Source organism: Pristis pectinata, chromosome 5 (genome assembly GCF_009764475.1).
Source record: "Pristis pectinata isolate sPriPec2 chromosome 5, sPriPec2.1.pri, whole genome shotgun sequence".
Classification (NCBI taxonomy): domain Eukaryota; kingdom Metazoa; phylum Chordata; class Chondrichthyes; order Rhinopristiformes; family Pristidae; genus Pristis; species Pristis pectinata.
The window spans coordinates 41,084,704-41,100,179 of NC_067409.1; the positions used below are offsets into that span (position 1 = coordinate 41,084,704).

Consider the following 15,476-nt stretch of genomic DNA (forward strand, 5'->3'; position numbering starts at 1 on the left):
GTTATCATTTCAGGTCAGGAACCCACAGACCTGTTCTGACAAAAGATCCTGTACCTGAAATGTCATGTGGTTTTCTTTCCACAGATGCTACCTGACTTGCTGAATGTTCCTGTCATTTTCTGTTCAAGCTCAAACTTGCCTAATAAAGCCATGTACCATGAGTTGTCATCCCTCATTATAAAAACCATTAAAACTGGTTTTATAACACCTCAATCACTGGGGAGGGAAAGTAGGAATGTCAAGGAAAAGTACCATTGTAGACCATTTTCCTTGACCCAAACTTAAAGATTCTGTCCAATATCCATCAAATGTCATTTCTGCCAAAAATCCATCCATTTCCTGTTCAATTCCCAGACATTAAGGACCCAACGTAGATCCCTTCGGCAATTTTTGCAGACCTTCCACTCTCTGTGGAAGCACAGAACTGTTCAGACAACTTAGCTCTTCTAAACTCGAGAAAAGAGTACCACTGTGACCTTCACAACATCACAGGTTACCATTGTATGTAACTCATGCTGAATTATGCTACCATCTTTACATTTGGCAAACAGAAGAAAAATATTTTGCAAAATACTCTTACTAAAGTAAATAGTAAGCCAACCTTCTATGATCTATAATAACAACTGAACATGATACCTCTTGCTTTCTGTGATCCAGTACATCATAAGTCTTTGATTTCAAACTGGTGATAATTGTCTGATAACGCAAGTATATTTTGTCAAATCCCTCCATTTTAACATTCTGCAGATCAGAGAGGCTTTCCATGGTGTTTATCACATGCATAATCTTCTCCAGTCGTTTGCAAAATGTGTCAAATTTGCCAAATATGTAGTTTTCACTAAAAGCAAAGTTGATTACAATTTTATATATAGGAAATTATAAAACAATGAAATTAAAATATACACACAGAAATTTTACATCTAACAGAAAAAGGTATTCAGCTTTACACGTGTATATTCCACATGACCTTGTTTAAATACTTATTATTAACCATTATGGCCACAATATCAATAGGGAGGTAGGGATGGTGTGGGTGAGGGCAGTTTTGCTATAAGAAATGCTTCCTTCAAACCTTCCAACCTGAACTGAATCCTTTGCAGAAAACAACCCCTGTAATTGGCACCGACACACTGATCGCCCCACACCCCTCATCACCTTCTGATCCACTGCCCTCCCTACTCACCCTGGACCTCTCTCCCCACAACTCCCCAGACAGGGCCCAGCCCCAGCCCTGGGCATCCCTGATTTCTCTTGAATGCTCCTCACTGGTGCACACACAAGGAATTCACCTTGTGAAAGGCTGACCCTGTAGCTTCCAAAGCCTTGAACACATCCTTGCTTTTAATATTTGTTTTCAAGGCAGCGCAGTACCTCTATCTTTGGAAAAAAAATGCACAAATAATACGAAGTTTGTCACCAAGAGATATTGGGGTAAATTGTGGTGGCTGATAGCCACTGGTTCTGAAGGGAGCTACAGGGTATCAGCCAATTTTTCCTCGGGAAGTCTTGGACTTCCATGTACATAGAGTCAAATGTGGAAATCTAAGATTTTGTGAAGGTCCAATCCCAGGACATCTGATGGTCAGCTCTATTACAGGACTCACCACTGAGTTCAGTGATGGAGCTGTGATTCTCTGAAGAACAGTTCCAGATGCACTTTACATTCAGCTATCAGCTTAACGCCAGAGAGGGCTTGCGTACGAATGGTGACCCCATTCACTTTAATGGGATCATTGACCCTGTGGACAAAGGTAACTGCATACGAGTGGTTTACCTACTTTTAATTTATTTTGATGGTTCATGAGTTTCCATTACATTTTTTTAATAGTTAAATCTATTTTTATGTTTTTAAAGAGACATGTCCCAGGGCAGATCCTCAAGATATGCTGACAGAGGCTTACTCACAATTCAGAGCCTGCTCCACCTCATGGGTGTTGTGTTAGGCTGTGACCAGGACCTTGTACTTCCTTGTAATAAGGCACTTCTTGTCACATTCAGTGGGTTCTTTGTGATTCACCTTATAGGAAGTCTTTGAGCTACTCGTAAACCTGTTTTATGGTTGTTCTTCATGTTGCCGACACTCTCTGACCGCCAAGTGCTTTATGCTTACAACTATTGTATTACTTCTTTCATATCCTTTCAAATTTATTTGTGAATTTTCAATATTCATTACACTGCTAAAAGCTGAGAAAATAATCAAACTCACAAGGTAGTTTATTTTAGCTCAAGCATGAAAGATCTGCTGTACTTTCACCTAAGGTCTATCCATCACCTCATGTTCAACAAAAGGCTGCTCTGTTGCTTTGCCTCCCGAGATCTGCACATTGCACATGTGTTGTGTGAGTCTTTCACTTCTGTACCCGTTCTTGTAGTACAATGATTCTTCTCAAACAGCCATAAGTCTACCAGACTCTAGCATTTTTCTCTTCATAGATTTTAGAACAACCATTCTTTCATCTCTGAAAAATAACCCCTCAGAGGTGCTAGGCTCAATCTTAAAAATATCTTAACACAGAAATTCTGGACAAGACTATGTGGAGTTTCTGCTGCCTCTCTGGTTATCGTCAGCAGCTGCAATTCATGCAGCATTACACCAACTGATGTGTCTTGCTGTAGCTTCTTCATCAATGGCTTTGCTGCCAGCAGATCATTCAGCATATTCACTTGCTCCAATACTGTGAGTCTGTGATCTGTCTTTCCAGCAGGAAGGTACATGAGATTCAGTCGATCTGTCACATAAATCTTGCTTCCTTGATCGTAGACAATCATTGCATCATCCATCTGTAAGTGCAGAAACAATTGGAGACTCTTTGGGTGTTGGCAGAGATTCATCACAATCTCTTCAAGGGAACTGTGATCAATCTGCACATGTACATATCTCCTACGTGCATAGTGGTGGAATTTTATAAGTCCAGATGCCACAGCCAACAGCTTGTTTTCAATTTGAGCCTAGAGAGAACTTGCTTGTATACACTACTGGTGCGATAACTGCTCCAAGACCCTTTTCTGGGATGACTGCTTATAGTATCAGCTATTTTCTGCTGTCAAAGCAGTGTAGCATTGGCTTTGTTATGATCATGTCTGATTCATTTGGCTGCTATCCCATTGGAAGTCTATCCAACACCATTCAGCATCTTTCCTTTTTAGATGTCTCAAGTAGTTCATATATTTCACTCAGGTGTAAGAACAATTTGCTGAAAAATCACAGGAAATGCTGGATCCCAGAAATATCTGCTAGGCTTGGCACTTCCATCACTGCTTTCATTTTTGTTTGATTAAGTTTGAGCCCCTCTGTGGTGATCACAAGTCCTTCAAAACCCTAATCCAACTTCTGGTGAATCTCTCCTAATGTAGTTCTGTTCCTAATAATCAACATCAACCACCAATTTTCCTCAAAAGGAGGGCTTAAGGTTGTTAGCAACGAACTCCCATTGTATGATCACCTTGTAGAGCACCTGTGTTCACTCTGTAAGACTGACGCTGAACATTCGGTTTCCTGCCACTTTACTTCACCATCCCACTCTGACCTTTCTGTCCATGATCCCTGTGCTGTTACAATGAGGCCTAATGCAAGCTTGAGGAACAACATCTCATCTTTCAGCTGAGCACATTGCAGCCTTATGCAATTTTCTAACCCGTATTTCTTTCTTTCTGTATTAAAACTAGCCATTTCTGCGTGTCATCATTTTGGCTCAATTTTTCTTATTCTATTCGTATAACCTGGCCTGCTGGGCATGTCACACAGCCTCACCATTAACAAAACATTACACAGACAAAGAAGCTTAATGTGCTCATAACTGTACCCATTTGGACACCCTTTCAGAGTAAGATCGGTTTGTAAGATAAGCTTTTCACTGTACCTCGGTACAACTGACAATAATAATAAGCCAATACCAATAATTCTTTTTGTTCTACCCATCTCTACCCTACCTTCTCTCTTACTGAACACTAACTTGTTTTTCTCTCTCCTCCAGTTCTGACAGAGTCCCAAACCTGAAATAGTTAACTGTTTCTTTCCATAAACACTGCCTGACCTGCTGAGTGTTCCCAAAATTTTTTGTTTTTACTCCCATTGTGTGAGGTTACAAAATTCATTCTTGTCACCCATGCTTCCTTGCAAACTTAGAAATGACATTCCATGTTGTATCACTGTCCACCTGGAACTGTAACTCTCTTCTTCCTACTTCCTACTTTTAAAGATCTGTGTTGGATGCTTGGCCTCCTCGGTTCATTTGTTCGATTTTCTCCATGCCTGAATTCAATGTCATGATTTTGATCTAATCACATTCTCACTCAGATATCTCATAGGAACTGTTGTCAACTTGTACAGCGTTGTAAACAGTCCTTATTCCTTAACTCATACTCTGCTGCTTATTATTAGTCCCTCCTTCAGAACTGAAATAAAAAGTGATTGATCTTTATACATTTGTCCTTCTGAAGTCTAACAGCACACAACACACATTCCAACAATATTTTCGCAAAGCATTTTTATGTTTTCAAGAACCCCACACTGTGCAAACCAGCCACATCTTAGCAGGCCTACAATGGAGAGTTGAAGTCTACACTGACATTAGTTAAATACCACCAAACTTACCCAGTGTGTTACCATGGAACCTGTGGTAACAAATATCTTGCAGATGGATCATCTAACTATTTTTACGTTCACGACCATTCCCATTAACTACCATTACTCTTCTGCCTTCTGTGTCCCCACTCATATTCTGCAGCCCTTTTACTACCTAATCCTGTGCCCAACCATCTGATCCCCAAATCCTCCATCCCACAACCAAACATGTCCAATTATAGCCTCCCCCCCCCCACCCCCACCAACTCCACCATCTCTGGAGCACCATCAAATTGTAAGTCCATTTCTGCCAGCTGTCGATGCCTCATCCCCAAATTCAAGCTCTGATGCTCCATATACCAAGGTTTACAAACCACCCCCACCTGTATCTGGGCTCAATATTCTCTATTCACTGCCCACCTCATCTTTCTTCCCCCCCCCCCCCCCATTGCATCATGATCCGTGGTCCACCTGATTTCTTTCACTAATTCCACAATGGTGGAGCTGATGGACGGTAGACCTTTGTGTAATATTCCCTGTGTAAGGTCTATTCTAACATGCAGGATGCTTTGAACCCATTGTATGCCAGAATTTTGCAGCTCAGGCCCCACAAATAACTGATATGGGCCCCCAGTATAGAACTACTTAAATATGCCTTTCCCAGCATGGTAGAATTTCTAGACATCCTTTTTTTCATATGGCTGTGTAAATGAACTACATTTTGAAATTGTGAATTGTATGGCTATTTATGTGTCAAGTGCTCCCTCTCCTGGTTAAATTATGACTTCTCAATGTAATCTTTTTCCACAGAGCAGAATTATGTCATATTCAATTAAGTTTCACCATGACAATTCTTATAAATAATATCCTTAAATATTAACGCAGAAAAATCAGGACATGAAAAGGATTTTTTCTTGGAATAAGTGGTGCAGAGTTAAAGCTGCTGCTGCTGCACAACTACTACAACTTGGGTCTAATCCTGACTTTGGTTGCTGTCTATGTTGAGTTTGCATATTTTCTCCATGACCACATAGGTTTCCCTAGGTGATCTGGTTTCCTCCCAATGCCAAAGAAGTATTGTTTGGTAGGTTAATTAGTTACTGTAAATTACCCCTAGTATACATGTGTGGCAGAAGAATCAGAGGAAGTTTAATAGATTACAGGGAAAAAAGTGGCAGAGTGGAACTGATAGGAATCCTCAAAGAACCAACATAAACTCGATGGATTGAACAGTTTTCTTCTGTGTCATAAAAAATATGAGAAATTGAAAAGATCAGAAACATACATCAACTTTAATCAATAGCATTCGTCCACCATTTAATTTAATATTAATATACTTATATTAGTTTCAAATTATATTAATATTTTTTAAAATAGTCTGCTTATAGTGCTTTGGAACAGCGGCAATACTGTGCAAAGATATGGGCAGTTATATCAGTCTTCTGTTCCCAACAGGTTATATCTAATACAATTAATGTTTGACACTTATGACACTACAAAGGAAACTTTGAATCATCCCTTAGATCTACATGGCTGTCAAGTCAGCTTCAACACCAATCTCTCATTTAAAAATCTCACTGATGGATTCTGCATAGGAATTTATTTTTTTATTAAGTATTTGCTAATGCAATAAAAATTTGAGCTTTATAATTAGTGAGATTTATTAAGCCAATGCAACCAAAGACAAATCTTCCTTAGCAGTTCCTGCAATCTCTGGGTCCTCCCCAATTTCAGATCATTGGAAAAATAACAAAAGTTTCTGGCTGGGATAAATAGTGGAACTAAGTATCCTTCTCCAATGCTAAAGATATTACAAGAAAGGCTTTTAAGCTGATGTCACCTACATGTGCAGCAATATCAATCACCTTGACTGACATAAAAAATGGATTACTACAATCCATAAAATTAATTGTTATTACTCATAATGACCAAGTTATACTGGACTCAGGCTTTTGTATTACGTAAAAATGTGTTCACATCATATTACAATTCAATATCTTTCAATGGGTGGCCAAACAATGATGATCTCAAAGCAGTTCTGAACAGCATACACAAAATGCTGGTTTCTGGCTTCTGCCCTCGTTCTTTCCAGTCCTGATGAAAGGTCTCAGCCCAAAACACCAACTGTTCATTTCCCTCCATAGATGCTGCCTGACCTGCTAAGTCCTCCAGCATTTTGTGTGTGTTGCTCCAGACTGCCAGCATCCGCAGTCTCTTTTGCATCTGACAGCATATGGTAGTACCTGGAGACTGCTACATCTCTCTCTACTTTCTAAAGTTTCCTAAAAATCTTTCCCTTCCATTACATTTTCAAATTCCCTTTCCCGTGATAGCTCAGTTTCCAATTGCCTTTAGTTTCATAATGTTAAGCCTTTTAAAACACTTTGCTACACCGATTGCTCTCATTAATGTTTGGGATTTCTACATTATGTATTGGCCTGGTGTTTAGAGTCACAGACTCATACAAAGTCATAAAGTCATATAGTATTGGCTCATTGGCCATCTAGAACCTATTTGTATTAATCACATTTACCAGCACTCTGTCTGTAGCCTTCTATGCCATTGCATTTCAAGTTTTAGGTCTCCAACCCCTTATCTTAAACCCAAGTCCTCTGGTCCTAGATGCTTCTGCTAAGGGGAAATGTCTCTCACTATCTATGCTATCTATTCTCCTCTTAATTTTGTATACCTCAATCAGTCTTTTCTGCTACAAGAAAAACAAACCCAGTCTATCCAATCTTTTCTCATAGCTGAAATAGTCCATCCCAGATAACATCCTGGTTAATTGCCTCTGCACCAATGCAACCGCATACTTCCTATAGTATGGCAAACAGAACTGCACACAGAAATCCAGCTGCAGCCTAACTAATATTCTGTATGGTTGTTTCATAACCTCCTTATGCTTATATTCTGTACCCCTGCTAATGAAGGCAGATATTCCATATGTCTTTGCTTAGCAAAGTATGATCTCAGACATGTACACTGAGATTCCTCTGTTTCACAGTATTTCTTAGGGTTTTACCATTCATTATCTATATCATGCTCATTAATCCTCCTGACATGATTCACTTTACACTTACCAAGATTAAATCCCATCTGTCATAACTCCGCCCATCTCACCAACTCACAATATCTTTTCGTAGCTGGAGACTACTCTCTTCATTGTCAACACCACCACCAATTTTTGTGTCATCCGTGACCTTACTAATCATACCTCCTACATTCACATCTAGATCATTAATGGATATAACAATCATCAAGAGTCCCAGCACCGTTCCCTGTGGGCACCACTGAGCACAGTCTTTCAATCACAGCAACATCTCCACCATCACCAAGCTAATTTCAGATCCAATTTGCCCATCGCGCTTGATGTGCTCCCATCTTTTGGACCAGTCTCCCACACGGGACCCTCTCAAAGGCCTTATTCGAGTCCATGTAGACTACATCGACCTCACTACCCTCATCGACACACTTAGCTACCTTTTCAAAAAATTTAATCAAATTAATCACACAGGATATCCCTTTAACTAAGCCTTGCTGAGTATTCTTGATTGCTCTTTGCCTCTCCAAGTGTAGATTAATCCAGTCCTCTTGGAATTTTTTTCCAATAATTTTCCAACCACTGATATTAGACTCACTGTCCTGTAGTTACCTGGCTTATCCCTGCTGCCCTTCTTGAATAAAGGTACCACATTTGCTGTCCTCCACTCATCTGACACCTCACCTGTGGCCAGCAAGGATTTAAAATTCTCTGTCAGAATGCCATTAATCTCCTCCCTTACCTCCCACAGTAACCTAGTGCACATCTCATCAGGCCCTATAGATTTATCCATCTTTAAGCCCACTAAGACATCTTATACCTCCTTTTTAATTGTTACTTGTTCTAGAGTTTCACTAAATTCTCCAACTACAACATCCTTCTCCTTAGTGGATACAGTGAGAAGTTTTCATTTAAGATCTCACCTATGTCTTCAGCTCCATGCAAAGATTGCCACTTTAGTCCCACCATCTAGTAAGTCCACCAACTGAAGTGCATTATTATTTCTCCATTATCGACAAAAATGTAAGGAGACCCAAAGGTCAAACAAAGAACCATTGTATCAGTATTCTGGCTTATATCTATTGCAATCTCTTCAGCAGCAATTTTAGCACCCAGCCTCACCATCCATGCCTGAATGCCTGACAGAATTGAGGAATGCAAAGGCATAAATTATAACTGCAGAGCACTCCCTTTGTTCATTTGCATTACCTTGTCAGACACATTTTATCCAGTACAACTCCATTGCCCCAGGCAAATGAGGACTTCAAGAGTTGCAGCACAACGGCATCAAATTGAACCATCATTCAACTTTATTCCCAGCCGTTGTGTGCGTACTTCATCCAGCCGTTGTGTGCGTACTTCATCCAGAAAATCAGCTATAAAGTAGATCTCAGAGGTTTAGCAGGAGCTGGGCTTCAGGAGGAAAAATGGCTTGAACCTCATGTCCACTAGCTGCTGCCACACATGTCCATTGGACCTAAAGATCTAAGTTTATGTATAAGATTTTTTATACATACCATACTGGGAAGATTTCTTTAACAGTAAATCTGCAAATAAACAACTTCATATAACAGCAGAATGACCATCTTATGTACTAAAGTTCAAATCTAAAGTGACTTTTTAAACCTTATTTGATTACTTGTTTTCAAGGAGTCCTTCACCTTCTTTTTCTTTTTGCTATAAACTGACTAGAATCTGTATAACCAAATATAAACCTGCAACTGGAAACTGCAAGCTGCAAGTTCTATCCATACAAAAAATTATGACCCTGTCTCTTTCAAACTTGATTGTCAACTTCACTTCTGCCATAGCTGTCATTAAGTCCTGTCACTTTAACAAAATCCCCAAGATAGAATATAGAACATTACAGCATGGTACAGGCCCTTCGGCCCACAATGTTGTGCCAACATTTTATCCTGCTCTAAGATCTATCTAACCCTTCCCTCCCACATAGCCCTCCATTTCTCTATCATTCGTGTGTCTAAGAGTCTATTAAATGTCCCTAATGTATCTGCCCCCACAACCTCTGCTGACAGTGCATCCCATGCACCCACCACCCTCTGTGTAAAAAACTTACCCCTGACATCCCCCTTATATCTTCCTCCGATTATCTTAAAGTTATGTCCCCTCATGTTAGCCATTGCCACCCTGGGAAAAAGTCTCTGACTGTCCACTCAATCTATGCCTCTTATCATTTTCTACACCTCCATCAAGTCACCTCTCATCTTCTCTCCAAAGAGGAAAGACTTAGCTCACTCAACCTATCCTCATAAGACATGCCCTCAATCCAGGCAACATCCTGGTAAATCTCTTCTGCACCCTCTCTAAAGCTTCCACATCTTTCCCATAATGAGGCGACTAGAACTGAACACAATACTCCAAGAGTTCTATAGAGCTGCAACATCACCTCATGGCTCTTGAACTCAATACCCTGACTAATGAAGGCCAACACACCATACGCCTTCTTAACAACCCTATCGACCTGCATGGCAACCTTGAAGGATCTATGGACATGGACCCCAAGATCCCTCTGTTTCTCCACACTGCTAAGAGTCCTGCCATTAACCTTGTGCTCTGCCTTCAAATTCGATCACCCAAAGTGTATCACTTCACACTTATCCAGGTTGAACTCCATCTGCCACTTCTCAGCCCAGGTCTGCATTCTATCAATATCCTGTTCTAATCTACAGCAACCTTCTACACAATCACATAAAACATTTACATTTAAAGGTTCAAACAATTTTCCAAGAAACCTTTTGATCTCTTCCAACTAGTATGATCAACCCATAATGCAGGGCATTAACACTTGTCCAGACAGTTATCAAATGCATTGTACACAATAAATTATAACCTATTTTCTGGCATTCCACAGTGAAAACCTAGAGATGTATATTTATGCCTTGTATACTAAACAGCAACATGAATATCAGGAGGGTGAGCAATAATCAACACGCTCCAGTAAATAATTTATCATTAACAAAGAAATATGATTAACTTGTCCCATTTTTAGAAGCTGCTATGATTGAGGAATTGGTGCTCCTCGCTTGAGATTTGTGCTCATTTTATTAAAACTAGCACTTGTGCAAAACATTGAAGGGAAAACAGTGTAAACATTGAAAATCAAATATGAAAACTTGTTCTCCTCCACAAATGCTCCCTGACCTGCTGAACTTTTCCACTTGGTAAATTGGTTTATTATTGTCACATGTACCAAGGTACAATGAAAAACTTGTCTTCTTCATACAGATCAATTTGTTACAAAGTGCATTAAGGTAGTACAAGGTAAAACAATAATAGAATGCAGAATAAAGTGTTACAGTTACAGAGAAAGTGCAGTGCACGTAGACAATAAGGTTATAATGAGATAGATTGTGAGGGCAAGAGTCCATCTTATAATACTAGGGAATCGTTCAATAGTCTTATAACAGTGGGATAGAAGCTGTCCTTGAGCCAGGTGGTACAGTACGTGCTTTCAGGCTTTTGTATCTTCTGCCTGATGGGAGAAGGGAAAAGAGAGAATGTCCGGGGTGGATGGGGTCTTTGATTATGCTGGCTGCTTTACCAAGGCAGCGAGAAGTATAGCCAGACACTTGGTTCAGCATTTCAAGCACCTTTTCATCCAAATTATTTTGTTATTCATAAGTTTATCTGCTTTTTCAAGTTATGCTTTTATTCTTTGTGGTCAGGCATTGAATCATTTTTCCACAATCCATCTATATGATACACAATTACTTCTTGGCACACTAACTGGTTGCAGGAGGTCTACATAGGTACCATTAATGACCCTATATTTTGGAAAAGAAACCCTACCTGCTTTGGAAATAGAGGTGGAGTTCAAAGAACTGAATGAAAAGTTAACAGATCAAACATGACGGGTGGGCATGCCAGAGATACAAATGGTGCAACAGAATGATGTATTAACTTTCCATATATTAAAATAGATTAGGGATGCTTAGATACACTTCCTAGTCTTTGCTTTGAAACAGCATTAGCTATTTGCTTGTCCCATAGCTTCTACATCACAAATGGTGTGCACAGCACAGAAACTTTAAACAGGAATCAATTTATAAAATGAAATACAAAGCCAAATTATGCTGCATAGAGTACTAGGATAGTGTTTGAATCAGAACAATGTAGTTACCTAAATTCAAACTGCCTCTCCTTTGGATTTTCCCGAAGCTTCTCCCTGATTCGTTGGAAGTGTTTTTGATACTCAAGATTTAATTGTATACAGTCCTTGATTCTCTTCAGAAGTTCCTGCCTGAAATGGACAATGATTAAAAGGTTGCATTTCTTTCTCATCAAATGAGTTAATAAGAGTTTACTATTTCTAAATGCTAGCCAAAAGTTTCAGCATTTATTTCAATCAGGGAGCTTCAGAAAAAATATGTATTTAATTATCCATGAAGTGTATTAAAATTCTTAAATATATATGTTACAATTATGAAAAACTCTTTACATGATCACTATCTCATCTTCATATCAATACTGTACAAGAAGAGCTGAATTCCAGAGATAAAATGAAAGTGACTGCTGTTGAGGGCAAGGCAGCATTTCACTGAATGTGGCATCAGGAGTCCTCATAAAACTGAAGTCAACAGGCATTAAGAGGAAAACACCTCAATGGCTGGAGTCCTTAATCACAAAAAAGAAAAATAGTTGTAGGCAGTGGAGATCAATCATCACAGGCCCAGGATATTGCTGCAGGAAGCCCTATCATCAGCAGCAGCTTCATCCATAACCTTCTTTCCATCATAAAGTCAGAAGAGGGAATGTTTGTTAATGACTGCACAATATTCAAATCCATTAGCAAATCCTCTGAAAATAAAACAATAGATGCCTCTGGAGTAACACAAAAAGCGCTGGAGGACCGCAGTGGGTCAGGCAGCATCTTTGGAAGGAAATAGACAGTCAAGAGAAAAACTTCTTTAAGGTAGGCATACCTAAAAGATGCCTCTGTACAGTAATCCCTAGACAAAATTGAGATGTGAGCTGGTACACGAATAGGAAAGGTTTAGAGGGATATGGGCCAAACATAGGCAAATGGGACTAGCTTAGATGGGAATCTTGGTTGGCATGGACCTGTGGGGCTGAAGGGCCTGTTTCCCTGCTGTATGACTCTATAACTATGACTCTGTGGCAGGTAACATTCAAACTACAAATGTGGCAGGCAATGTCCATCTCCAGCAAGAGAGAATCTAACCCTTGACATTCAATGGCAACAACATTGCAAAGTCTCTCACTAGCAATATCCTAAAGGTCACCACTGACCAGAAACTAAACTGGACCAGTCACAACAGTGTATTTTGTACAAACTACAGCCACTGTTTACTGATGGTGGAGGGAAAACATGTTCTGACAGCACCTTCCAAGCCTGCAATCTCTACCACCAAAAAGAACAAAGGATGTAGGTGCTTGAGGACACCACAAACTGCAGGTTCATATCCTGACATGGAAATAAATCACTGTTTCTTCAATGTTGCTAGGTCTAAACCCTAGAATTCCCCATCCATTAGCATTGTTGTAATATCTCCACTTGAATGTTTAGTGGTAGTATGTTCACCAGAAGGACTGCAGCAATTTAAGAAGGTAACTCATCACCATCTCATGGGCAATAATGGATGGGCAATAAAAGTTGTACTTCCCACTCAACGTCATTATATTCATGCTATTCCTGAAAGAATCAGGACGGAATGGACAAAAGCAAAAATGAAAGAATGCTCTTCTGGAAAAAAAGAAAATGTTCTTTCAGTGCAATCAACACACAAGAAATCAATATTCATTATATTAAATTTATAAGTCTAACATATCCTTCATTGTGCTGTATGACAAAGTTACAAATTTTGTTCTCTTTCTCTCAGGTTTCCTTGAGTTGTGCGTCATTTATATCCACAAGTTTATGAACTTTCCCTCCCAAGAGTCTGGCAAAATAGAAACAATCGAAATGCAAGGATTATGAATTTAGTGTGTATTGAATATTCTGCACCACAACACAGCACAACACAACACAAATAATTGGTCTCAAATAAATGTTAAGCAATCAAGTTCATCTAAAGGCCACAATATTAAGAATTTACAAAAGGAAACTGGTACACTGCTGCATTAGCAGGATCTCAGCTGAAGTCAGAGCTAGCATACATTCCAGTGTATGTTGCATCTGTGTACATTCCCATATTTTGAAAACTTCCATTTTAGTGAGAAAACTTTCTTGAAAGATCCCCAACATCTTTTCACAAACTGTCCTCATAACTGAGTACTGTTTGCAAATTTGCAAATAATACTCTATACACGTAACAGAAAAACTTAGTGCACAGAATGAAAGCTTTATAAAGCTTGCAAAACAAAATTTGAAACTTGCCTCCTTACTTGTAATGCATGGACTCCTCAAAGTAGATACTGTAAGTATTTTAATCCTTCACTCTTGAGGAAGTGAGGCAGGAAATGCAGTCCAACAACATGGGAGGGTCAGTCAAACTATAGGTTAGTGTGACACAACAGGGAGATAGAGTGAGGAGGACAGTCCAACATATGGTAGTGGTCAGTCAGAAGATGGAATTGAAGAGAACAGTCTGAGTGCAGGATTGGAGAGGCTAGTCCACCAGTGTTTCTGGAATACCTGCATTTCTGTCCCCTTAAAAAAAATACTTGCAAGTCCACTTATACACTGTATCTTATGATGATTCACATTCTTGTCGTTGAACAAAAGGTACTTAACTTTGCATTGTATTTGCTCTAGAACTTATTGATCTAGAAATTATACAGAAATTTAGTGCTTCCATTCTTTACTTCTTGTGCTCAGCAAATTTATAAAAGATTTGGTTAACAAAAATATATTGTTCAATGAAAATGTCTGTATTCTTCAAAAGTAGATAATTTGATTACCTGTCATGCTCCCAAATTTTTCCAACATTCTGACAGAGGTACTTCTTGCATGTACTAATCATTTGATTGGTAACCTTGATAAAAAGAGAGGTCATATGCTCCGATGTGTTGTAGTACTTGGAAATGCTGTGGATCATCCGAATACTGTTCATCAAATTAGGGACATGTTCAACCATGGTGGCCTGAAACAATAATAAATGTTGAAATATACTCTCTTCATGTTATACACTTTATTCCAGTAGGGGAGAATTAATCAGAATGCTTCAACCAACCGGTGTGCACTTCACAAGGGGCCCAAAGAACTTTTCCAATGTGTATAGATATTTCACATTATCTTTAGCCTCATTGGCTGCATCTGTAATATTGCCATCCTAAGTAAAAAGAAAATGATAGATTATTGCAAAGAATTGACACCTTCAATGGTTGCATTGATAAAAGAATGTACAACTTCTCTCCAATAAACAGTTCCTTAAAAATAGTATAATATATTTGCCTAACAAACTCAGTTTAAAAAGTAAAAATTACCAGTTTTCTCCAATGTTTCAATGACCTGGACTTTGCAACCTGAAGAATGCCTATAACTCTTCTTACTTGAGGACTCTTAATTTGATCAAGAAGGCTAAAATTAAAAATAATAAAAATAAATTTGCTTAAAGGCACAAACCATACAAATTCAACTACATGAATCTACATAAAGTGCTTAATTTTATGCTGGTACAAAACTGTGTGGAGTGCAAAATAGTTTGTGAGCCAGACAGAATTAGAAATTTAGCCTAGTAATTTAGACATGTTGAGATGCCTTTGGAGTAACAGAAAAGGAATTCCGGTATTGGTGATCGGACAATTAAGGAACAGCAAAGAGTTCAAGATAGGTTATGGTTAAGGATCTCCCATAGTAAGGGGGAGATTATAGATATAGGTATAAACATAGAAATCATTGATGTGGCAAAAGTGGGAGATTTTAATTTTCACATTAGAATAAAATAAGCA

At 38.9% G+C, this 15,476-nt stretch overlaps 1 protein-coding gene across 1 annotated transcript in view; it reads right to left on the reverse strand.

The window, feature by feature from the left end:
• Window positions 1–15,476, reverse strand: part of dnah5l (dynein, axonemal, heavy chain 5 like) — a 233,743-nt gene that overhangs the window by 208,996 nt on the left and 9,271 nt on the right. Inside the window, exons 8-12 of the mRNA XM_052015789.1 lie at window positions 15,012–15,105; window positions 14,759–14,857; window positions 14,487–14,668; window positions 11,746–11,865; window positions 637–838 (exon numbers count right to left, since the gene is read on the reverse strand). Of these exons, the coding sequence (XP_051871749.1) occupies window positions 637–838; window positions 11,746–11,865; window positions 14,487–14,668; window positions 14,759–14,857; window positions 15,012–15,105 (697 nt within the window). The remainder of the gene's footprint in view (window positions 1–636; window positions 839–11,745; window positions 11,866–14,486; window positions 14,669–14,758; window positions 14,858–15,011; window positions 15,106–15,476) is intronic.